At 52.0% G+C, this 23,427-nt stretch overlaps 1 protein-coding gene across 1 annotated transcript in view; it reads right to left on the minus strand.

Moving 5' to 3' along the window:
• The window catches only part of TNRC18 (trinucleotide repeat containing 18), an 84,141-nt gene that overhangs the window by 18,627 nt on the left and 42,087 nt on the right, over positions 1-23,427 (minus strand). The window contains exons 12-18 of the mRNA XM_032394045.1: positions 22,989-23,164; positions 22,307-22,443; positions 21,951-22,079; positions 20,127-20,298; positions 18,357-18,717; positions 14,401-14,676; positions 9,346-9,594 (exon numbers count right to left, since the gene is read on the minus strand). Coding sequence (XP_032249936.1) covers positions 9,346-9,594; positions 14,401-14,676; positions 18,357-18,717; positions 20,127-20,298; positions 21,951-22,079; positions 22,307-22,443; positions 22,989-23,164 — 1,500 coding nt within the window. The remainder of the gene's footprint in view (positions 1-9,345; positions 9,595-14,400; positions 14,677-18,356; positions 18,718-20,126; positions 20,299-21,950; positions 22,080-22,306; positions 22,444-22,988; positions 23,165-23,427) is intronic.

The raw sequence follows: 23,427 nt of genomic DNA on the forward strand, positions 1-23,427 counted from the left end.
GACAGGCATGAAGCCCAGAGAGCGGGGAGCATGCGCGAGGCCTCCCTGCCACACAGTGACACAGCAGGGAGTCGAGTCCGTGTCCCTGACTCCCACCCAGAGTCCTGTGCACCTGCCTCCTCCCCAAGAAATAAGGCAGTAAAGGAGGAACAGACAAGAAAAAGCACCAAAGATATAAAACAGAAGGGTAAGACATAAAGAGACTGAAAGTCAAAGGATGAAAAAGATATACCATGCAAATAGCAACCGAAAAAGAGCTGAACTGGCTATGCTAAATAGCAGACAAAACTGACCTTACGACAAAAATTGTTAAAGAAGGACATATTTAAATGATAAAATGGTTAATCCCTTAGGAAGATATAACAATTTACGAACATAGATGAACATAATCGGGAAACACGTAACAAAAGATTATACACCATGACCAAGTGAAATTTATTCTGGGAATAGAACGTTGGTTCGATGTATAAGAAAATCAATGTAATGTACCATATTAATAAAGGACAAAAACCACACGAACACCTCGATGGACACAGAAAAAGTAACAGACAAAACCTAACATTCTTTCATGATAAAATCACTCAAACTAGGAATAGAAGGAAATTTCCTCAACCTGACAAAGACGTCCATAAAAATTCACCACTAACATGATACTTAATGGTAAAAGAATGAATGTTCTCCCCCTATGATCAGAAGACAAAGATACCTGTTCTTGCCACTTCTTTTCAACATTATATGGAAGATTCTAGCCCAGGCAATTAGGCTAGAAAAAGAAAGAAAAGGTATACACATCCGAAAGGAAAAAATAAAACTATCTCTATTGGCAGATGAAATGATCTTATATTATAGAAAATACTAAAGAATCTACTAAAAACCTACTAGAGCAAATGAGTTCAGCAAGGTTGCAGGATACAAGATCAATATACAAAAATCAATTGTATTTCTATACACTAGCAATGAACACTCCAAAAATGAATTCAATTTACAATAGCATCAAAAAAATACTTATAAATTTAAAAGAAATGCAAGACTTGTACAGTAAAAACTATAAAACAGTGTTGAAAAAAATTAAAGACACAAATAAATGGAAAGACATCCCATGTTCATGGATCAAAAAACTTACATTGTTAAGATGCCAATACTCCCCAATATGATCTATCAATTTAACACAATTCCTAATCAGAATCCCAGTGGGTTTTTTTGCATGAATTCACAAGCTAATCCTAAAATCCGTATGGAATACAAGGGTCCCTGAGGCACCAAGACAGTCTTGAAAAAGAAGAACAAATATGGAGGATTCATATTTCCCAGTTTCAAAGCCTCCTACAATGATTCCTATGGTAATCAAGACAGTGTACTGCTGGTCTAAGAACAGACATATACACTGGTGGACTAGAACAGAGGGTCTGGAAATAATCTTTCATATTTATGTTCCGTTGATTTTCCACAAGGGCACCAAAAGCATTCAATGGGGGAAAGATTTGACTTCTCAACACATGATACCAGGACAACTGGATCTCCACATGCAAAAGACCCCGACATTACTCCATACGCAAAAATTAACTCAAAATGGGTCACAGACCTAAATATAAGTCACAAACCATAAAACTCTTAGGAGAAAACAGGACTAAATCTTTGTGACCTTGCGTTAGGCAATACTTTTTTTACATAAACCCCAGAAGTACAAGTGGTATATTTGGATTTCATCAAAATTTAAAACTTTAGACAACTTACAGAACGAAGGAGAAAAAATACTTGCAAACCATGTTTCTAATGAGAGTATAGCTAAATATACAAAGAACTCTTACTCAACAACAAAATGACAAACAACCCAATTAAGAAATAAGTAAAGGATTTAAACAGGCATTTCTCCACATACAAATGGCTACTAAGCATATGAAAGGATCCTCAACATCATCAGGAGAAATGCAAATCAAAACCACGATGACATACTACTGTAAGCCCACTAGAATGGCTTCCTCCCCACGAAATAAGGCATCATCAAAAAGCCACATAATAACAGGTACTGGGGAGGAATTGGGGAAGAAATTGGAACCCTCACAGACTGCTGGTGGAAAATATAAAGTGGTGCAGCCACTCTGGAAAACAGTTTGGCAGTTCCTCAAAAGGTTAAACATAAAGTTACCAAATAACCTGGCAATTTTACCCTTAGATTTGTAGCCAGAACTGAAAACGTATGTATCTATAGAAAAACGTGTACATGAATGTTCATAGCTGCCATTATTCATGATAGCCCAAAAATGGAAACAAAAAAAAGTAGATAAACAAAATGTGGTATATTCATAAAATGGAGTATTATTCAGCCATAAGGTCTGAGGTCACACAAGAAGAAACAGACAATCTGAATAGACTTTTATCTATTAAAGAAATTGAATCAATAATTAATAACCTTCTAAAACAGAAAATGCCCAGCCCAAATGAGTTCACTGTTAAACTTGACCAAACATTTAAAGAAGAAATTATACCAATTCTCTACAGGGAATTCTTGAGTTAGAAATTCTTCCTAACTCATTCTATGAGGCCAGAATTACTCTAATACCAAAACCAGACAAAGACACTACAAGAAAACTACAGATCAGTATCTCTCATAAACATAAATGCAAAAAATACTCAACAAAATATTAGCAAATCAAATCCAACAATGTATGAGAAAACATTATACACCACAACTAAGTGAGATTTATCCCCGTTATGCAGGGCTTGTTCAACATTCAAAAATCAAAAATCAATTAATGTAATCCATCACATCAACAGGCCAAAGAAGAAAAATCTCATGATCATATTAATAGGTAGAGGGAAAGCATTTGACAAAATCCAACATGAGTTCATAATAAAAACTCTCAGTAAACTAGGAATAGAAGAAAACTTCCTCAACTTGATGAAGAACATCTATAAAAACCCTACATCACACTTACTGGTGAGAAACTAGAGGATTTCCCACTAATATCAGGAACAAGGCAAGGATGTCCCCTGTCACCATTCCTTTTCAGTATCATACTGCAAGTCCTAGCTAACGTAGTAAGACAAGGGGGAAAAAAAGCATACTGATAGGGAAGGAAGAAATAAAACTGCCTTTGTTCATAGATGACATAAGTGTCTATGTAGAAAACCTGAAAGAATCAACCAAAAATCTCCTGGAATTGATTAGCAATTACAGCAAGGCCGCATTTTACAACCTTCGTATATAAAAGTCGATCACTTTCCTACATGCTAGCAATGAACAAGTGGAATTTGAAATTTAAAACACAATACTGTTTGTGTTAGCACTCCCCAAAATGAAATACTTAGGTTAAATCTAACAAAATATGCACAAGATCTATGGGATGAAAACTACAAAACTCTGAAAGAAGACTTTCCATGTTCATGGATAGGAAGACTTGATATTGTCAAGATGTCAATTCTTCCCAGTTTGAGCTATGGATTCAATACAATTCCACTCAAAATCCCAGAAGTGGGTATCAATACACTAATGCCAAAGTTTATACGGAGAGTCAAGAGACCCAGAGTGGCCAACTCAAGATAGAAGAAGGTCAAGGTCAGAAGACTGGAAGTACCTGACTGCAAGGCTTACTACTGTAAAGCTACAGTAATCAAGACAGTGAGATATCGGCAAAAGAAAAGACAACCAGATCAATGGAACAGAAAAGAGCCCAAAAACAGACTCCCATTAATGTAGTCAAACAATCTTTAACAAAGGAGTAAAGGCAATACAATGGAGAAAGAATATGTCTTTTCAATAAATGGCATCAGAACCAGTGCAAAAAAGTGAATGTAGTGAATCTTACACCCTTCACAAAAATTAACTCAAAATGGATCACAGGCCCAAAGGTAACACACAAAATTCAAAAACCCCTAGAAGATAATGTAGGAGAAATCTAGATGACCTTGGGTCTGGCAGTGAATCGTTAGCTACAACACCAAACGCCCAATCCACAAAAGCTGGACTTCCCTAAAATTATACATTTCTGCTTTGTGAAAACACACCATAAAGAGAATGAAAAGACAAGCCACAGACTGGGAGGAAATATTGGCAAAAGACACACCTGATAAAGGACTGTTTTCCAAAATAGATAAAGAACTCTTAAAATCCAACATTAAGAAAACAACCCAATGTAAAAAGTGGATCAAAAATCCTAACAGACATGTCACCAAAATTACACAGATGGCAAATAAGCATACGAAAAGATGTTCCACATCATGTTATTAGGGAAATGCAAATTAAAACAAGATACCACCACACACCTATTAGAATATCCAAAATCCAAAACACTAATCCTAAGTGCTGGCAGGGATGTGAAGCAACAAGATCTGTCATTCATTGCTGCTGGGAATGCAAAATGGTGCAGCCACTTTGGAAGACATTATGGCAATTTCTTACAAAACGAAACGGACTCCTACCATATAGATCCAGCAATCACACTCCTTGGTATTTACCCAAAGGAGTTGAAAATTTACGTCCACACGTAAAAAAAAAAACTGCACACAGATGTTTATAGCTTTAGTCAAAACTGCCAAAACTTGGATGCCACCAAGATGACCTAAACGCCCTGGAGTATGTGAATGAATGAATGAATGAATGAACTGTGGTCCATCCAGACAATGGAATATTATTCAGAGCTAAAAAGAAACAAGCTATCAGGTCATGGGAAAGACATGGAGGAAACTTTTATGCATACTATTAACGGAAAGAAGCCAATCTGAAAAGACACCATGCTGTATGATTCCAACTACATGACATTCTGGAGAAGGCAAAACTATGGAGACAGTCAGAGTATCAGTGATTGCCAGGCATGCGAGGAGAGGAGAGAGATGAACAGGTGGGGTACAGGGGATTTTTAGGCAGTGAAACTGCTCTCTATGACAGTGTAATGATGGCCACACACATTTGCCCAAACCCACAGATTCTACACCACCAGGAGTGAATCCTAACGTCAACTATGGATTCCGGGTGACAGTGATCTGTCACTGTAGGTTCATCAGTGGTAACAAATGCACCACTGTGGCGGAGAATGTCGATAATGGGGGAGGCTGTGCATGTGTGCGGGGCAGGGGGTAAAGAGGAATCTCTGTATCTTCCTCTCAATTTTGCTATGAACCTCAAACTGTTCTAAAAAATAAAGTCTATTAAAAAAAAAAAAGGAAGGGGCGCCTGGGTGGCTCAGTCGTTAAGCGTCTGCCTTCAGCTCAGGTCATGATCCCGGGTCCTGGGATCGAGCCCCACATCGGGCTCCCTGCTTGGCGGGAAGCCTGCTTCTCCCTCTCCTACTCCCCCTGCTTGTGTTCCCTCTCTCGCTGTGTCTCTCTCTGTCAAATAAATAAATAAAATCTTTAAAAAAAAAAAAAAAAAAAAAAAAAAATAAAAATAAAAAAAAAAAAGGAACAGGGTGCCTGGGTGGCTCAGTTGGTTAAGCGACTGCCTTCGGCTCAGGTCATGATCCTGGAGTCCCGGGATCGAGTCCCGCATCAGGCTCCCTGCTCAGCAGGGAGTCTGCTTCTCCCTCTGACCCTCCTCCCTCTCATGCTCTCTGTCTCTCATTGTCTCTCTCACAAATAAATAAAATCTTAAAAAAAAAAAAAAAATTAAAAAAAAAGGAACAAAGTACTGATATATAAAATGGATGAACCCTCAAACAATTGTAACAAATGAAAAGAAGCTAGACACAAAAGGCCACGTGTTATGTGATTTCATTTATATGAAATGTCCAAATGTCCAAGATAGAGAAATGCATAGAAGACAGAGAGTAATGGTTGCCTAGGGTTGGGGGGGTTGGAAAAATATGGGGAGTGATATGAATGGGTATGGAGTTTCTTTGGGGGGGGAAGGGATAAAAATGCCCTGAAATTAGATAGTGGTAATGGTTGCACACCTCTATGAATACAAGAAAAGCCATCAAATTGTACACTTCAAAGGGTGAATTTTATGTTATGTGAATTATATTTCAACAAAGCTGTTATTTCTTTTTTTTCTTTTAAAGATTTTATTTATTTATTTGAGAGAGAGAATGAGAGAGAGAGAGAGCATGAGAAGGGGGAGGGTCAGAGGGAGAAGCAGACTCCCCGCCGAGCAGGGAGTCCGATGCGGGACTCGATCCCGGGACTCCAGGATCATGACCTGAGCCGAAGGCAGTGGCTTAACCAACTGAGCCACCCAGGTGCCCTCAACAAAGCTGTTATTTCTAAAAAAGGGTAGATTCAAGCCTGACCATGTCAATAATTACATTAAATAGTAACAGATTAATCACTCCAGCAAAATGACAGATTACAAAACAGATTAAAAAGAAGGACCTAGGGTGTCTGGGTGGCTCAGTAGGTTAAGCGTCTGCCTTCGGCTCGGGTCATGATCCCAGGGTCCTGGGATGGAGCCCCACATCGGGCTCCCTGCTCTGTGGGGAGCCTGCTTCTCCCTCTCCTCCCCACTTGTGCTCTCTCTATCTCTGTCTCTCTCTCTCAAATAAATAAAATCTAAAAAAATAAAGGACCCAACTATAAGCTGTCTATAAGAGACACACTTTAAACATGAAGACAAAGGTAAGATGACAGTAAATGACCAGGAAAAGATATATTATGCAAATAGGAAGCATAAGAAAGGAGGAGTGACTGTCTACTACCAGATAAAAGGGACTTCGAAACAAAATATATTAAGAGATAGAATACTTTGCAATGATAAAATGACCAATTTAACAGGCAATCATAAATGTATATATGCACCCAATAACAGAGCTTCAAACACATGAAGCAAACATCCACAGAATTAAAATTATAAGGAGAAAGAAAATCCTGCAATCATAGCTGGACATTTTATACCCATCTGTAAGCAACTGATAAAACTAGACAAAAACTAGCAAAGATTCACAAGATCTTAACACTTCCAATCACACTGCCTTGCCTGATAGAACTGAATGATTTACAGAACACTGTATATAATGACATCAGAAGATGCATTCTTTAAGTGTACACTACGAAATACCATATACCCTCAAATTTTTAAAGTTTTAAAAGATTGAAATTATACAGAGTATTTTCTCTGACCAAGATGGAATGACGTTAGAAATCAGTAGTAATAAAATAACCAGGTAACCCCCACCAATATTTGGAAAATAGATAATACTTCTAAGTAATCATTGGATGAAAAGTAGAAATCACAAGATAAATTAAGAAATGTGTTGAACTGGGCGCCTGGGTGGCTCAGATGGTTGGGCGTCTGCCTTCGGCTCAGGTCATGATCCCAGGGTCCTGGGATCGAGTCCCGCATCGGGCTCCCTGCTCCTTGGGAGCCTGCTTCTCCCTCTGCCTCTCTCTCTCTGTCTCTTATGAATAAATAAATAAAATTTAAAAAAAAAGAAATGTGTTGAACTGAGAGTAATAATGAAAACAGGACAACAGGGGCGCCTGGGTGGCTCAGTTGGTTGAGCGACTGCCTTCGGCTCAGGTCATGATCCTGGAGTCCCGGGATCGAGTCCCGCATCGGGCTCCCTGCTCAGCGGGGAGTCTGCTTCTCCCTCTGACCCTCCTCCCTCTCATGCTCTCTGTCTCTCATTCTCTCTCAAATAAATAAATAAATAAATCTTTAAAAAAAAAGAAAACAGGACAACAGAAAATGCATGAGGCGCAGCTAAAGCAAGGTTCAGAGAACTTTTAAGGTCTCCACAAGGAAAGAACATCCCAAGTTGATAACCTAAGGTTGCACGTTAAAAAATAGGAAATGGTTGGCAATTATACCCAAACAGAAGGAAGGAAATAATAAAGAGCAGAAATCAATGAAATTGATAACTTCTAGCCACACTGATCAAGAAATACAGCAGAAACAAATTATCTGTATTGGCAATGAAAAAGGAAACATCACTACAGACCCCTCAGAGTTAAAAAGTATAAAAGGGGGAACTCTCTGCCAATACAGTTGATAACCTGGATAAAAAGCAGAAGACTGCAAGTTCTAAGACAGCTGGTGCATTCAGGGATGAGGATGGGGCCTGTGGACAGGATGATGCTGTCTGGGGAGCCACAGCCTGATGGTGGGGGGTCAGACAGGTGGAATGTGACCACGGGGCGACAGGGAACCAGTCAGAGGTTCTCAGCAGAGAAGTGGTCTGATCAAGTTCGAGCTTTGAGGAAGAGCCCTCCAGCTGCTTAGGTATAAAGAACACCTGAGAGGGGTAGCCGGGAGGAAGGCCAGCGCCACTGCCCAGGGGAGCCAGGCCCAAAGCCCCCAGGGAACGGCGGCAGGACATGGAGGGGTGAGAGAGAGGGAGGAGGAAGAAGAAGGAGGCAGGGTCAGGGCCTGGAGACTGTGAGGCTGCCCCAGAGATGGGGTCCCGCCAGGGGGTACAGGCCACAGGAATGAGCTCTTGTCCTGTAGCCTGCAGGGCATGAAGCCAGGGGCAGCTGGGGGAGACCCGGGGGTAGAGCAGGGGAGCACCCCAGTGCCCATTCTCCCTGTCCCAGCCCCTGCCAGAGGGTCTCACATGGACCCCGGAGGTTTAGAGAAGGGCAGGAAGGCCAGGCCGAGGAGCTCACAGCCTGAACACAGGTGAGCTCACAGCCTGAACACATGTGAGACCATCTCAGTCCCCAGCACCCCACATGCAGCAGGGGTGGGTCCAGGAGGGGACACTTGGGCCGGTGAGAATGGGGGTGGGCCCAGGAGAAGGTCCCCGGTTTGTCTCAAGAAAGCAGGCATATGACTAGAGATACAGAGAGGAAGGAAGCAGGGCCAGGACAAGGCCTAGCCTCCAGCCCGAGCCTTAGAGCCGGCTGTCTCCATCAGCCTGTCAGGGAAATGGGACGGTAAGCCTGGCTAACAGTGACACGGCACGTGACCACCCCCAGTGATGACCTTCTCCAGGCCCCAACCCCAGGCCGCATGCCCATCTCATGAAGTGAACCGCCTCGAATGCGGAGACTGAGAGAGCCTGCTCGTCTACTTCTCTGTGTATGCTTAGCCGGTTCCCACTTCTCTCTCAGGGTTCAGCCTGGGTGTCGCCTACCTGGAACAGCCTCCCTTGGGCTTCTACAGCCCCCCAGGGTGCAGACCAGGGGCAGATTTGCCTCTCTGCTTCCCAGAGCTGCCTATCACTGGGCACCTAAGTCATAGCCTGACTCCAGGAGTCAGGAGCATGAACAGTGAAGGTCAGCCTACATAGCTTCTGGAACCCCCTCCTGGGGCAGGCCAGGCCCACATCACCAGTACCACTCTGCTCAGGATGGGGTTGGCCCACGAGGCATGGCTCCAGTGGCCCCCAGCTCTGCTCCTACCCTTCTCCAAGCCCGTTTCCGGTCCGCGGGATGGGGCAGCGGTGCCCCCGCATTCCACCTGCCGGTACTTACCCATCAGGTTCTGCCGCTCTTCCTTCTTCCGGGCCTTCTGCTTGGCCTCCAGCTGCACCACTGACAGGGACGGCCCCACCGTGGGGCTGGGGAGGGCACTGGCTGCAAAGCGGGCCAGCAGGCCCAGCCCACTCTCCTCCAGGCCTGGCGACAGGGCCCGCTCCCGGGCCCCCAGCCTATAGCCACCGGCAGCCTCGTCCTCCTCCTCCTCCAGCTCATCCTCCTCGTCCTCCTCCTCGGAGCTCTCATCTGGTGCAGAAAATAGGGGGCGAGTCAGAGCCTTGGCCTAGGCAGGTGCCGCCCCCCACCCCGCCCCTACTCAGCCCAAGCACCAGCGAGGGGTGCCACAGCTTCAGCCTAGCTCCTCACTCCTCATCAGCCGGGGGTGGATCCAATACTAGCCCATAAATCCCCCCCGATGACCCAGTGCCCCCATCAAAGCGAGACCAAGACGTGGGCATCCTGGACAGCCCAGAGGTGGGCAGCGGCTTTGGGAACCAGAGGATTTCTGTAAGGGGAACACCAACATGCACCTGTGCTGTGGGGAGGGGGACAGACACATGGACAAGGACTGGAGACAGCTCTCTCCACCATCTCACGCACACACACACACACACACGCCCCGACGTACGACATGGAGGCTGAGAAAGGAGGCAGGAGAGGAGGAAAGAGGAGGCCAGGGAGGGGCAGAGAGGGGGTGGGAGAGGGCCCCGGGGACTCAGGTGCCTAGGGGCCTGGGGCTAGTGATAGGAGAAGGTGGAATTTGATCTCTTCTTGAGCAGGCTCTGGGGTCCAAAGTTGACTCCCAGCAATACCCCCAAGCCGGGAAGCCTGAGGCAAATACTGGTCCTCTGTGAGCACTTTCTGCGAGCATTTGCTCATCGGTGGCATAGGGTGGCCCTCCCAGCCCACCCACCCAGCTAAGGGGAGACTTAGGATCGCACGAATGTAGGAGAAAGCACTTTGCAGGCCTAACAAGGACCAAATAGAAAGAGGGCCAGCCTGTTCTACAAAAAGAAACTGCTGTCCCCAGGGCCAAGGGAGCCACAAGCTGGGTATGCCTCCTGACCCGCAGGGAGCCAGGAAGGGAGAGGGCACGCAGGTCAGCCCACTCTGCAGAAGACTGAGGCTCGGCGTGGCCAAGCACTCAGGCAGAACTCAAACCCAGGGCTGCCTGGCTGTCTTGTCACCCAGAGTCTCCCGGAAAGAATCTAATGACGCTCCAGTCTCTCCAGTTGGTGAATAGAGACTTAGTGCTTCTCCCCAGGAACTGGCCTGCCACCTGGGGACCTACAGCCCTGAGCCCAGCAGGGGCCGTGGGAACAAAGGTGGGGCAGGCAGCAGGCTGGCAGGGAGTGCACGGAAGGCAGTGCTCCCTGCACGTGAACCAAGCTCTCCACCAAGAAGAGAGACTGCAGGAAGGTTAACACCTTGCTTCTGACCTTTCCAGGGAGACAGCCTAACACCACGAGGGCGGGTAGGTGAGAGAGCATCAGGGGCTAACTGCCCAGGGGACGCCCAGGGACACCTGCCCAAAGGTGCCTGTCTGCCCGGACTGCTGGGAGCGTGACGGTGGCTCTGGGGGCCGCTGACCAAGGGCAGGGCCGGGCAAGGCTGGAGGCGACTCTCTGCAGCAGGAAGAGGGAAAGGACATAAAGAGGTGGCCCGTATACCCCGCCAAGCTCTATTGTGGGCAGGGAGTGCCTGGGCTCAGGGAACGGAGAGGGGCAGACACAGACGGCCAACTCCACGTTCTCCCTCCACACCCCAAGCCACCTGCTTGCTTGGGTGCGACTAGCAGCCCAAGGTGGTGGCCCCGGGTGCGCCTAGGGGGGCAGGGGTTCTGTCTACCCATTTTTCCGAGGGAGCCTGGGTCTCTGTTGAGTGAGGGGGGGTGGAAATGAGCTTAAGGAATCCCTGAAGGGAGCTAAGAAAGGAAGGAGGCAGAGACAGGTTTGTTAGGAGGAGGAGGAGGAGGAGGAGGCCTGGCTCCCAGAGCAATGGATGAAGCAGGATGGAGGCCAGTGGGGCAGGCAGGCAGAAGCAGGCAGTGCACGCTTGCGATCCATTCACATTGCGGACATCACATGGTTGTCTCCGCCCCAGTGGGCCACAGCGGCAAAGCAGGCTAAGTGTAGGCAGACTTTCGGCAGCGCCTGGGTCCCCCACATCAGGCCTCCCTGGGGTTGGCCAATTTGAGCAGGGTGGCGGGCGGGGGGCTGGCTGGGGTGGGGGCACAGAGTCAGACGTGTGGCCAGTTTTCCCTTCTAGAGAACGCCTTCCCTGGCTGCTCAGGTGTGGAGACTCCAGAACTCTCTCCCATCCAGAAGGATTCCCACCAGCAACGTCCAGTGGCGGAGGGCTGGCTCTGGGTTTCTGGATGCCCGGAATGTCTACCTCGGATACCAGCTGGCCAGCAACAGCCCAATCCCAGCACCCTGACATGGAAAAGTGCTTGGAAGGAAAAAGCTAAAACCAGCGTTTGCTTCCCACAAAGCAGGATTGGTCTCCAGAGACCCTCCCCACCTCCAGCTGCTGCGACCCTCAAAAGCCCCCACTGGCTGCTTCCCACGGTGGCTGGTCTGCTCAGGCTGGGGTCTGCGGGGCAGGGGGAGCAGAGCGGGGGGTCTCAGGACCAAGGAAGCCTTTCTGGAGCTGTCCACACCTGAGGCTACAGAGTTTGCCAAGGGCAGAGGGAGAAAAAGTCCCAACAAAGAAGCCCAAGGTAATACAGAAAAACATTTTCTTATTAAAAAAAACAAAAACAAAAAACTCTTGGCTCAGTATGTGGGATTGTCTGTTGTAACTTGGTTTGGTTTGGTTTTCCAAAACCCGATCGATAAATGCCAAAGCAATCCGCTGCTGCCATAGCCGATGGGGGCAAACCCCGAGGAGGGGAGGTGCAGAGGGGACACAAAGAAAAGGGTTTTGCCTACCTACGGAGCAACGAGCCAGGCTCGGACCCAAGCTCAGTGACCCGCTGCGCCGTCTGCCCTACTCCCAGCCTTCGCTTTGCGTCCAGAGTGCAGCGTGAGAGCAAATGCAAGAGACCAAAACAGACATTCAAAGCATCATGGGTAGGGATCAAGGGTGAAGGTATGGTCAAGCTGCTGGGGGGAGAGAGCAGACACTAGAAAGCCAAGCAGTCAGGTGTTTTAGTACCAGATGTCAGGAAAACCCTATTACCCAAATATCCCTGTCAAGACCTGACCAGCGCACACACGTGCGTGCATGCGTGCTTGTGTGTGTGTGTGCAGCTGGGGGGGGGGGGTTTCCTCCCCTCCCCCTAGCTGGGCTCTCTCCACTGCTGCATCCGGCCTGGTCTGAGGGCCCCCTGGCTCCCTCTGCCCACTCCAGGCAAACGGCCCCATGCTAAGACATCTGAAGGGGCTGCCTGCCTCTCTACGGGGTCTGAGCTGGGGCAGGAGAACTTAAACACGTGGAAGCTGGATCTCTGGCTTTAAAGGGGAGGAGCCAAAGGGGGGGAGGAAGGGGTCAGGGAGGGAGGGAGGAGAATGGTGAACCAGCCAGACTGGTCCACAGAGGCCAGGGCTAGGGGCAAATGAGGCTGACTGGCGAGTTAGTGACCTCCCCGCTCCTTGGCCCAGACTCCATTCCCTCAGGCATGGCACAGCTCGAGAGAATGTGGGTCCCAAGGGCACCTGGCTCCCTACTGTGCCATCTCCTAGTCATCCAAAATGGATCTGGGCGAGTCAGGATGGGAGGCGTGGGCAGGGAGAAGGCAGACCGGAAATGGGAGCAGGGCCGGAAGTAGGGTAGCGTCTGGTCCCAGGGCCTGAGCCAGTGCCCGTCCAGGTCGACCGCTATATGCCTGAGCCTCACTCAGGGGGCATGGAGTCTAGGCTCTGGGAATCCCTGAAGGGGGTCCACCCTGAAGCAAATCCTAAACCAGGGTGAGGAAACATTCCGGGATCCTCTGGCTCCCCCACTTGCCCCTAGGACGCTTCTAACGTGGGGAAGTCAGAGCCTGGATGTTCGCAAGGATGACTGAACCCCACCCTCTCTGCACTGGTGAGGCGGAGGAGGGCCCGGGGCGGGGTGGGGCGGCCAACAGACCAGGCCTGGGGGCTCAGAGGCCAGTGCTCTCTCCGAAGCCTGGGCCTCGCCACTCAACGTGGCAATAAAGCCCACGCTTTCAAATCTCCCAACAAAACTCAGGGCAGCAAATGGTCTTGACCCTGCACTGCCTACACGGCCTTTAAAACAGAAATATGTGTTAGAAAACAAGTGTTTATATTTTTAAAACCGCTGTTACATAGGAACAGAGCTTTAAGAAAATAAAAAACAAACAAGCAGCTAAAAAAAAAAAACAAAAGATGAAGCTGGAGGTGAACGCAGTTGACTTTGAACCTGAAGAATGAACGCATGCCAACAGCTACCAGGGATATTTGAATAATAGAGAAGAGCGGCAGACGCATATTCCAGCTCTACCCCTGTGGGGTGGGGAGGAGGGGGGGGGGGAGGAGGAACAAATGAGGGGGGCGGCAACCTAATGGTCTAGTAAGGACACAGCAAGAGAGACAAGGCACACGGGTTTAGTTAAAAATGAACTCGGTATGTTTAATAAAGCTTGGTATTACCAAAATCGCGGTACAAACATCAAGTCACACGCCCACACGACAGAATTCCATTTACAAAATGTCCCTCGGGAGGCCTCCTCCGGCTGCGCCCGAGAGAACCCGACCCAGGCCTGCAGTCTAGGGGGCAGAGGAGGCGAGGAGGGGGGCAGAGGGGGAGCGCGGAGGAGGGTGAAGACCAAAAACAGTCCGTATAAAAGCTCAAAAAGAGCCAGGCCGTGGCGTTATCACAATGATACGGGTACAAATAAGAACAAAAACAGAAGGACTCAGGCGGATACAGCAGGCTACGCTACCGAGAACCAAGACGGCCGCCCTTCCCGAGGCGTCCCAGGTGGGCCACCTCTGCCCGCCATCTCCTGCGTGCTCGCTCGCTCGCGCTCGCTCTCTCGCGCTCTCTCTCACTCACTCTCTCGCTAGAAAACATGGAAGGTATTTTGTGTTTGGAGCTAGTAACCTTGGTCAAACGAGTCCTCCGAAGAATCGCTGAAGGAGGAACGGGCCTCGACCTCCTGAAGCAGCAAACAAAAGGGCTGCTTCCTGCCCGCGGCCGGCTTGGGTTTCAGAGTCCGGGCGGCCGCCAGGCCCCTCTTGCTCAGCTTGGGGCCTCCAGCCGGCTTGCCATTCTTTGCCACCATGCCACACAGGATGGAAGATGTCAGTTTGGAGCCGGACGGGCCTTGGGCAGACCACTCGTCCTTCAGGAATTCTTCGTCTTCCTCTGAGTCCGTATCTGCAGTCAAAGTAGTTTTTAATAAAGTAAGTCATAGAGTGCTTGGGGGGGGGGGGCGGTGTCTCCCGTTACTCTCAGTGGCTCTGAGAACGCCCGGGCGCGTGCCAGGGCACAGAGGTCCGAATGCCTACGGGCCATGAACAAGCCATGGCCCACCGCCTGGACCTCGCCCGGGAGGCCCCCTGGCCGCAGGCCTCACAGAGCTCGTCCTTTCCAGGCTGGCGGCTGCACACAGCCACCTCTGTGAACAGCCCTCCTGGGCCCCGGGGGAGGCGGGAGCCCCACTCTCAGGAAGGTCTCACCCGGGGCTACAGACGTCACTGCACCCAGCCCACGGGCTCCTTCTGGGGAGGGACAAGATCCAAGAAAGGAAGGGCTCAGGTAAAGCTCTTCTGCCCCAGAAGACCAGTGTCCAGGGGCGTGCTGGGCGGCGCAGGCCGACTCATGAGGGCAATCATGCACGCGCATCCCAGCTCCCCGCCCAGCAGCATCACGACGGCCATCGTGAAAGCAGCTACACCAAGGAGAGTGGCAAGTGATGTTCCAACTCAAGGCTTCCCATCAAAGGGCCGCGTTACCAGCACACTGCTGCTGGCTTCCCCCAAGTCTCCCGCCTTACTGCACAGGGCGGGAAGGCCAGGGTTCTCAAGCTTTCCTGGGAGAGGATCACCCAGCTTTGGGGAAGGGGGCCATCAAGCGGGCACAGCTCTGGCCCCTTTCAACCCCACCCCAAACATCCTCACACCATTTTGATCTGTTTTATCAGTGAAGCTGTCAAGCAAGATTTCATTGGGAAAAACAGCTCCACAGCCAAAGGGTGTAATCCCTTGATCTGATAAAATCCACTCCGGACATGAGGAACAGTAACGAACAGGGCTACAGCTCTGGCAGCACCTGCCATCTCCAAATCCATGAGAAACTGGTGGGGGTGTGTGTGTGTGTGTGCGTGTGTGTGCGTGTGTGTGTACATGTGCGTGTGTGTGTGTGTACTGGGTGCAGGAGGTGAGGCGGCACCTGCCATCTCCAAGTCCACGAGAAACTTGTGTGCGTGTGTGTGTGTGTGTGCGTGTGCATGCGTGTGTGTGTGTGTGCGTGCGTGTGTGTGTACATGTGCGTGTGTGTGTGTACTGGGTGCAGGAGGTGAGGCGGCACCTGCCATCTCCAAGTCCACGAGAAACTTGTGTGCGTGTGTGTATGTGTGTGCGTGTGCATGCGTGTGTGCGCGTGTGTGTGCATGCGTGTGTGCGTGTGTACCGGGTGCAGGAGGTGAGGCGGAGGCAGTGTCTTCCAGCTACCTCCTCCTGTACCTACGCTTTCCACTCCAAGACCCCAACTGCAAGATGGCCTCAGAACTCTAGACGGGGGTGACATGGACACGCCCCATTAGGCCCCTGTCCATCCTTTCGAAGGCCACATCCCAGGCTGGAGACGCCCGTGGGTGACGACAACCAAGTTGGCTTCCCACCAGACATGCCCCCCAACCCCTACAACCCAAAGTGAAAAAGAAAGCTGCTTTCTCTCTTCCCACGTCCTGCCAGCCATCTCCGTGCTAGATAACACTCTTGACCTCTTTGTGACTTCGTCCTCCCATTTATCTACACAAAAGCCAACATGAAAAATACAAACAAGGGGCGCCTAGGTGGCTCAGGTGGTTAAGCGGCCGACTCTCGATCTCAGCTTAGGTCTTGATCTCAGGGTCTCGAGATCAAGCCCCACGCTGCGCTCTGCCCAAAAACAAACAAACACAAGAGCTCTCTCCAGAGCCAGCTGCATATCACAGCCAGCATCTAGGGGGACACAGATCTTCTGATCTCTCTGCTGCAACTTTAACTCCCTTCCCTCACTGGGACACTGGCATTTTCGACACAGGTGTAGCAGAGAAGCAATCTGAACATGGCTCTGTGCGTGCAAACATCTGCGCACGGTGGACTCACAGGCTCAGAGCACTCCAAAGACCTCAAGGACGGAGCTACTCTGGCCTCTAGATGTACCCCAACCACCTGTAAGTGGGAGGAGTACGGGATTCTTCTGGCAGTCAAAGCAGCAGCAATCCTCCCCACTCCCTCCATCATTCTAAAACCAGCAGAGATGGAAAGATCAGACGAAAGCCTTTCTTCCCTCCTCCTCCAGAGCTATGAGTTTGAGATGAACTCATGGTAGCCATGGGCCTGGGCACTGCTGTTCAGATCACACCCATCCAAAATTGAGGGCCACAAAAGCTATGGCAATCAAGCATGTCCTCAACACCTAAGGTACAAAGGAGCTGTTTACCACACATTCATCTCTGCGTCAGCCCTAGAGACCCATTAGTGCTGAGCAACCAAACATACGAATGTTTAAAAAAAAAAAACAAAAAACACCCACAACAACAGCAGCTTAATCTCGTGCCACTGCCAGCTTTTACCAACATGAGCTCACTTAGAGCTCACAACAGCCCTGGGAGGCAGGCGATGACAATTTAACTCCAAGTCCATAAAAACATTTCCTTCCCTCAAAAAAACAAAATTTAACAGCGTTACAGGTGTCTACTTCCTTGACATTCAACCACTCCTCCCATGAACCACGCAGAGCCAAACAAAAGCCCAGACACACACATCTAGGCAGTCCCCACGAAAGAGCCCTCCACCCTAGTCAGGGCCTGGGGACTCCCACCACAGACCCTGCTGACAACGGCCAGGAGCCACGAAGCCCCTCCTGGCCTTCACACAGCGGCCACAGGCTCAGTGCGCATGGGTCCCGGGCATCAGGGGCTCCACTCACACACGCCTAGGAGCACCTGTTACACGCCACCAGAGGCCCTGGAGAGCCGGCCGTCCGCCCACACACACACCTAGGAGCACCTATTACACGCCACCAGAGGCCCGTGGAGGACCGGCCACGTGCACGCACACACACACACCTAGGAGCACCTACGACGCCCCACCAGAGGCCCGTGGGGGACCGGCCACCTGCACGCACACACACACACCCAGGAGCACCAACTATGTGCCATGGGCGACCCGGGCCCAGCAGAGGCCACCGAGAGCCAGCCATGGGCGCACACACACGCAGGAGCACCGACTGCGCGCCACCGAGGCCACGGAGAGCCAGCAGGGTGGCCCCCAGGCTCAGGAAGGCCGCGCTCCCGAGTGCCCGGGCAAAGAGCTCCCATGCGGCAGGCCCCGGCCAGTGAGAGGCCCTCGGTCCAGCGGCGGTGCGCTTCCCGCTCGACACTCCGGACCCGGGCGGCCCACCCTCGGGCACAACGCGGGGCAGCCACCTGGAGTGCTGTCAGAAACACAGGCAGACGCGGCCCGCACAGCCATCGGTGCGCTGCCCGGCACGGCGTGCGCTCTGCGGGCAGATGCCGTTCCTCCGAAACCCCGGCCAGAGGCCGGAGCGCTGCGGTGGGCGGGCGAGGCCGGTCCCCCTCTACGGTCGTCGCAAACGGCCGCTCCGCGCTGAGCAGCCCCGGCTCTGTGGCGCAAAGGCCTCCGCACCGACGGCTTTCCCGCAACCGAGCGGAAGACCGGGGCGAGAGGGCAGACGAACTTCCGCTCCCACCCGCCAATCACAGGCACTTCCGCTTTCCGCACCCCCCCACTTCCGGCGGGACCGTCGAGCGCCCACGAGAGAGACGCAAAGAGGAGGCTGAGGAGAGAGACGAAGCGCCCCGAGGCGGCGCGGCGTCCGCTACTTACTGTAGGAGTAGCTGCTCACTTCCGAGGCGAACGGGGAGTGGGCCGACTTGGGCTGCCCTCTGGCCTTGAAGCCCACCTCCATCTTCCTGGCTTTGGCGGCCCTTTTGTGTTTACCTTCTCTGGAGGCTTTGAGGGACAGGCTGAGGCCTTTGGCCAGCGCCTTCCTGTCCTTGCCCAGCAGGCTGTCGTAGGGCGTCAGGTACCGGCCGCAGCCCCCGCTCGCTTTTGACTTCCCCCCAGAACTGTCCGAGAACTTGAAGGGCGACTTGAGCTTGTCCTGCTTCGTGAGGGACAGGGCCTTGTCCAGCTTGCTGGCCAGCTGCTCCTGGTCACTGGCCATCTTCTTCTTCTTAATCTTCAGCTGTAGAGGGAAGTCACGGGTTACGACATTTGGCGAAACAGGAGAGTGGGTGCCGGCGCACCGGCTCGGACAGAGCTGGGCTCCAGTCCCTTCTCCCTGCCGTGGCTTCTGGCAAAGTTGCTCAACCCCTCTGAGCCTCGGTTCTTCCCGCTCCGTAAAACGGGGATAATTGCGGCGGGCCTCTTGGGGTTGTCGGGAAGGTGAACCGAGACCAGGCCCTCGAGGCTCTTATCACAGAGCCGTTACTGTGGGTTCAGCGATCGCCAAGGCTGGCACTGCCACGGGCTCTCCCCGGCGCTCGCTGGTGCCTCCTAGGGAAGCCCTTTGAGCAAGCGGCCCTGCTGATGTGCCGGGGGGCGGGGTGGGGAGGCATGGAACCAAGATAGAAACCCCGCATCCTAGCACGGTTGATCCATTTAGCTCGACCACCTAAGGCAGCCCACGAAGACTGCAGCACAACTTAAATCGGCCCATCCAGCTAAATGGGCCGGAGCTGCCAAGAGAATGCCTCGGGCGTGCCTCGGATGCCCCAAGCAAAGAGCAATTCGAGATCTCGCAGATTAAAGTCCTGGTTGCATGTCTGTTACAGTCATTTGCTGTCAAAGGGAAATGTGCAGTTTCAAAGCCATTAATGCCCCTCACTTGAACGTTTTAGCGCTATTTTCTTTAATCAGGTAACATATCATACGGGGGAGAAAGTTGGGATAGGGTCATTTAAACAGCAAGAAGCATCCTTCCCAATTTGCAAGTAAAGGATCCTGATACACAGACTGGCTTTGTTCCCTCCTCCTGCATCCAGTGTCCCTTATATGAGTATTTCCCTCTGATGGCCGAATCAACGGAAACAATCCCCTTGCGTGGAGCTTTATGAGGAGGGATGACAAGGTACATTAGTATTTAGAGACAAAGGCCTTAAGTGGACGATTTCAATGCTCTGCAGAAATAAGAAAAATCAAGGAGTTGGCTCTCATGCCATTACCCCTGGAGAGTTCACAAGGAAATTACAATGGCATCAAGCCCTGTTTCTTAGAACTACAGAATGGTGAAGCTGCTCATTAGACAATTACACTGTTAAACAACAGTAATTGCATTATTTGGTTAAGAACTTGCAGTCTCTCTTCGTGGCTTCAGCAAAGGGTCATGGAGCACACACAGGCTTGTGGCTTTCAGTCTCTGCTCTACCTGAGGCTGCGCTCCTTTGGTAAGTCTCTGACCTCCTCTGGGCCTTGATTTCCCCCTCTGCAATAAGGAAGACTGGAGGACAGTCCCTGTGGCACTAAGGCAATCATTTCTACAGTTTCTGTGCAGGACTAGGATCAACAGACCTGTAGAGGGAGCGTGAACTCTGCAATACCCTCCAGACCTTCCACCCTAAGATGGCAGCACACCTGGAAAATAGGCTTACTGACCTGACTCATGAAGTCCGATGAGGCTTCGTGCTCGTCCCAAGGCTGGTTCCTGCCCCTCGCTTTCCCCGTTCCAACGAGGGCATCGTGTTCCTCCTCAGGTCCCTTGTGTCTCTTCCTCATCCCTGCTCCAAGCTCGTACTCCTCCGACGTCAGCAGGGGCTTGCTGCTCAGCCTGAAACCCAGATGCACTGCTGGTCAACACCCCGGCCAGGAAAGACTCAAGGGTTGGGGGTCCGCCCTCACGGCCCTGAAGGGTGGGCTCTGGATGTCGAAGCACAGACAGTGATGGCAGAGTGACGGATCTGGGGAGACGGATCCTGTGAAGCTATGGTGCTGGGATTCTATTTGTGAATGGGGCAGAATGAGAGTTTAACAGGAAAGAAGAAATGCTTCTCCAAGGCAGTGTGCTCTGCTGGCCTCTTTCTCGCTTGTGCTTCTTCACACATACAGTCACACACACACACCTTATCAAAACGTGCCAAGAACAAGGATCAGAAATGTCAAGGTACTCTCCCAGGATGGGAGGGGGAGTAAGAGTCACTGGCTGGTCTCCTGTACCCCTGGGATTAAGAGAGTCAGGATATGGTCCCAGGCTGAAGGCTTCTCTTGCCTACTTTAAGCTAAACCCTCACAAGTAATAAGAGCAACTAATTTTTACTTGGTGCCAACTATATGCTTTGTTCCATGTCAGTGCTTTGTATTTCAGCCACAAAACAATGTTCTACATACTGGTTTTTACACGGGGGAAACTGAGGCTCCAAAAAGCTAGCACCGAGCCCGAGGTCACAATAAACACTGGATGGAGCTGGGACGCAAGAGCGGGAAAGTGCGCCCACCTCCAGGGGCTGCCTGCAGGCGGCCTCAACCTCTGCTGTCTTCAGGAACTGCTTCCCTACCCTCCTTTGGCTGGTTGTACGGGACTTCTTCCAGTCTCCATCCTCTCCTCCACCAGGAACATCCAAGGAGGATAAATGCAAGTCGTGGGGGCCCTCGGGGTGGCCTTCTGAGAAGACCTGTGGCCAACCCACTGCCTCTCCTATGCCTTCTGAAGCCACCCTGCAGCCCCCTCTGCTTCCTCAAGCCAGGCACCAGGCCGCCTAGTGTCTGCCCTGCCCTGATGGCCCAGGCCGAGGCACGCTCCAACTCCGGTCCTCTGATGGGCTTCATTCGGCTCGTGCTACTCCCTGACACCCAGGAAGACCGAAGCATCATTCCTACCCGTGCCTAGCCTGGAGGAAGAGCTCTCGTTCCAGCCACCATTCCAGAAAACCTCCAGAGGTGCCACACGTAGCTTCTGCTGCCACTCAAGGAGCGCACAGAGGGGCAGCCCCGGGTTACAGGCTCAGGTGCGACAAGCCAACAGGTCAGGCCAGGAGCACAGGAATGACACTGTCACTCACACAGGGAACCAAGTGACAGCACAAGTCAGAGCCCGTCCCAGCGGGGCTGGAAGCTCAGTGGATCCCTTTGCAGGGAGGAGGTCCGTGGAGAAGAGCGGGAATTAGTCCCTAACCATGGAGGAAGCAGGTGTGGCAGGAAGATGGGTAAAGCGCTTAGCTGATGGCACGGACACCTCTCGTCACTGGGGTCATCTGCCCACTCAGTGCCAGGTGGGTGAGTCTGCCTGTCCATTCACCACTCGCCTGGCTCACCCTCCTGGCCCGGGCAGCGCGCACTGTGCTCCCTGAGAACTACCAAACCAGGTGGGTCAGAGCCCGAGGGACTCGAGGTCCCCGGTGCCCAGACACAGGCCCTGCCGCGGGCCCGTGCTCCTCCCCTCCGAGCTCTGTGCCAGTTCCCGACCCACCGAGGGGCCAGCCTTACTTTCCGCTACTGTTGCGGCTCTTCCCTCTCTTGCGGGGGGGCGACAGGGCGCTCAGGGCGTGGGTCCGTTTCCTCGGCCTGCCAGGGCCTCTGCGTGCCAAGCTTCTATGGGGTTCCTCGCGCCTGTCCCTTAAAAAGAATCACACGCTTGGCTGTGAACCTGGGGGGTGGGGGGGGGCGCAGAGAAGGACACACGATACACACACATCACTCGGGTCCACACACACCTCTAATGGCCTAGCACAGTCAACCTACTGAGCGCCAGCGCCTACAAGAGCCCAACCAGGGCACCACCTGCTGCGGCCTCGTCGCCCGGCCGGCTGGGGCCGCGGGAAATGGCTGGGGTGCACACTCACTCGGAGTCGCGGCGTCTCTGCAGCTTCACCAGCTCTCGCTGCTTCTCCTTGTACCGCCGCTGGACCTCGGCCAGCCGCATCCGGAAGTCCAGCTCCATGGCATCCATGCTTTCCAAGGAGGACTTCATGGCGTACATCTGCAGGGAGAGCGGGGTGAGGATGCCAATGCCCACCAGCTCCCACCACAGACACGAGTGGCGAGGCTTGATGGCGACGGGGCCCCAGCTCGAACCCCATCTCTGCCACTTACTAGCCAAGGCCGTGGGCAGGACACAGGACAAGGACCAAAACCCAACCCTGCAGGGCTGAGTCAAGGGCAAAGTGGCCCGGGACAACTGCTTAAGCAGTGTGGGCCATCGTGTTACGCATCACCTACAGACGGAGGCTCAGACAGGTGAGGCGCTTGCCCGGGGCCCACAGGCAGCAAGGGGCACGGCCAGGCCCACTCTTCCCGACCCATCAGGCTGTCGCCCATTATTACATGGATAAACTGAGACCCAGAAAGAGGAAACAGCTTGCCCAGGATTGCACAGCAAGTCAGTGGTGGAAGTTGGACTCAGATCAGGCCCTTCCAGCTCCAAAGCCAGCCATGTCCCCAGCAAGATGGCATCTCGGGGGGACCCACCTCCATTCGCACCCCCACAGGCCACAGGCAGGCAAACACAGGCCCAGGACACCTCACCCGCTCCTCCTTCTTCTGCATCCAGCTATACTTCTTGTTGGGGTTCAGCTCCCGCGGAAGCCGCAGGTTCTTGAGCGGGTCCACGAAGGGGCTGTCCAACACCTCCTTCAGCATGTGGCTGCTGGCTGCCAGCAGGCTCTCCAGCGAGGGCCGCACCGCCAGGCCCCGCTCCGCACCTGCACACGGGAGACAGCTGAGCCCACGCCTCTGCGCCTGCCCCGCCTCGCTGCCTGGGGCCAGGATTCACGGACACGGCAGCCAACCCCGCTCAGACCCCAAACAGGGAGGAGAATGAGACCCAGAACCAGCTCGGGGCTTGCCCAAGGCCACATGGCCCCCATGACTGGACCGCAGCCTTTCCGAGAAGAAATGGTGCCAAGTGAGAGGACAAGTGAGAGCCGGGGCACACAGCACGCCCTGTTCCAAACGTCCACTGCTG

The sequence above is a fragment of the Phoca vitulina genome, unplaced genomic scaffold (assembly GCF_004348235.1).
Source record: "Phoca vitulina isolate PV1807 unplaced genomic scaffold, GSC_HSeal_1.0 scaffold79, whole genome shotgun sequence".
Taxonomy (NCBI): domain Eukaryota; kingdom Metazoa; phylum Chordata; class Mammalia; order Carnivora; family Phocidae; genus Phoca; species Phoca vitulina.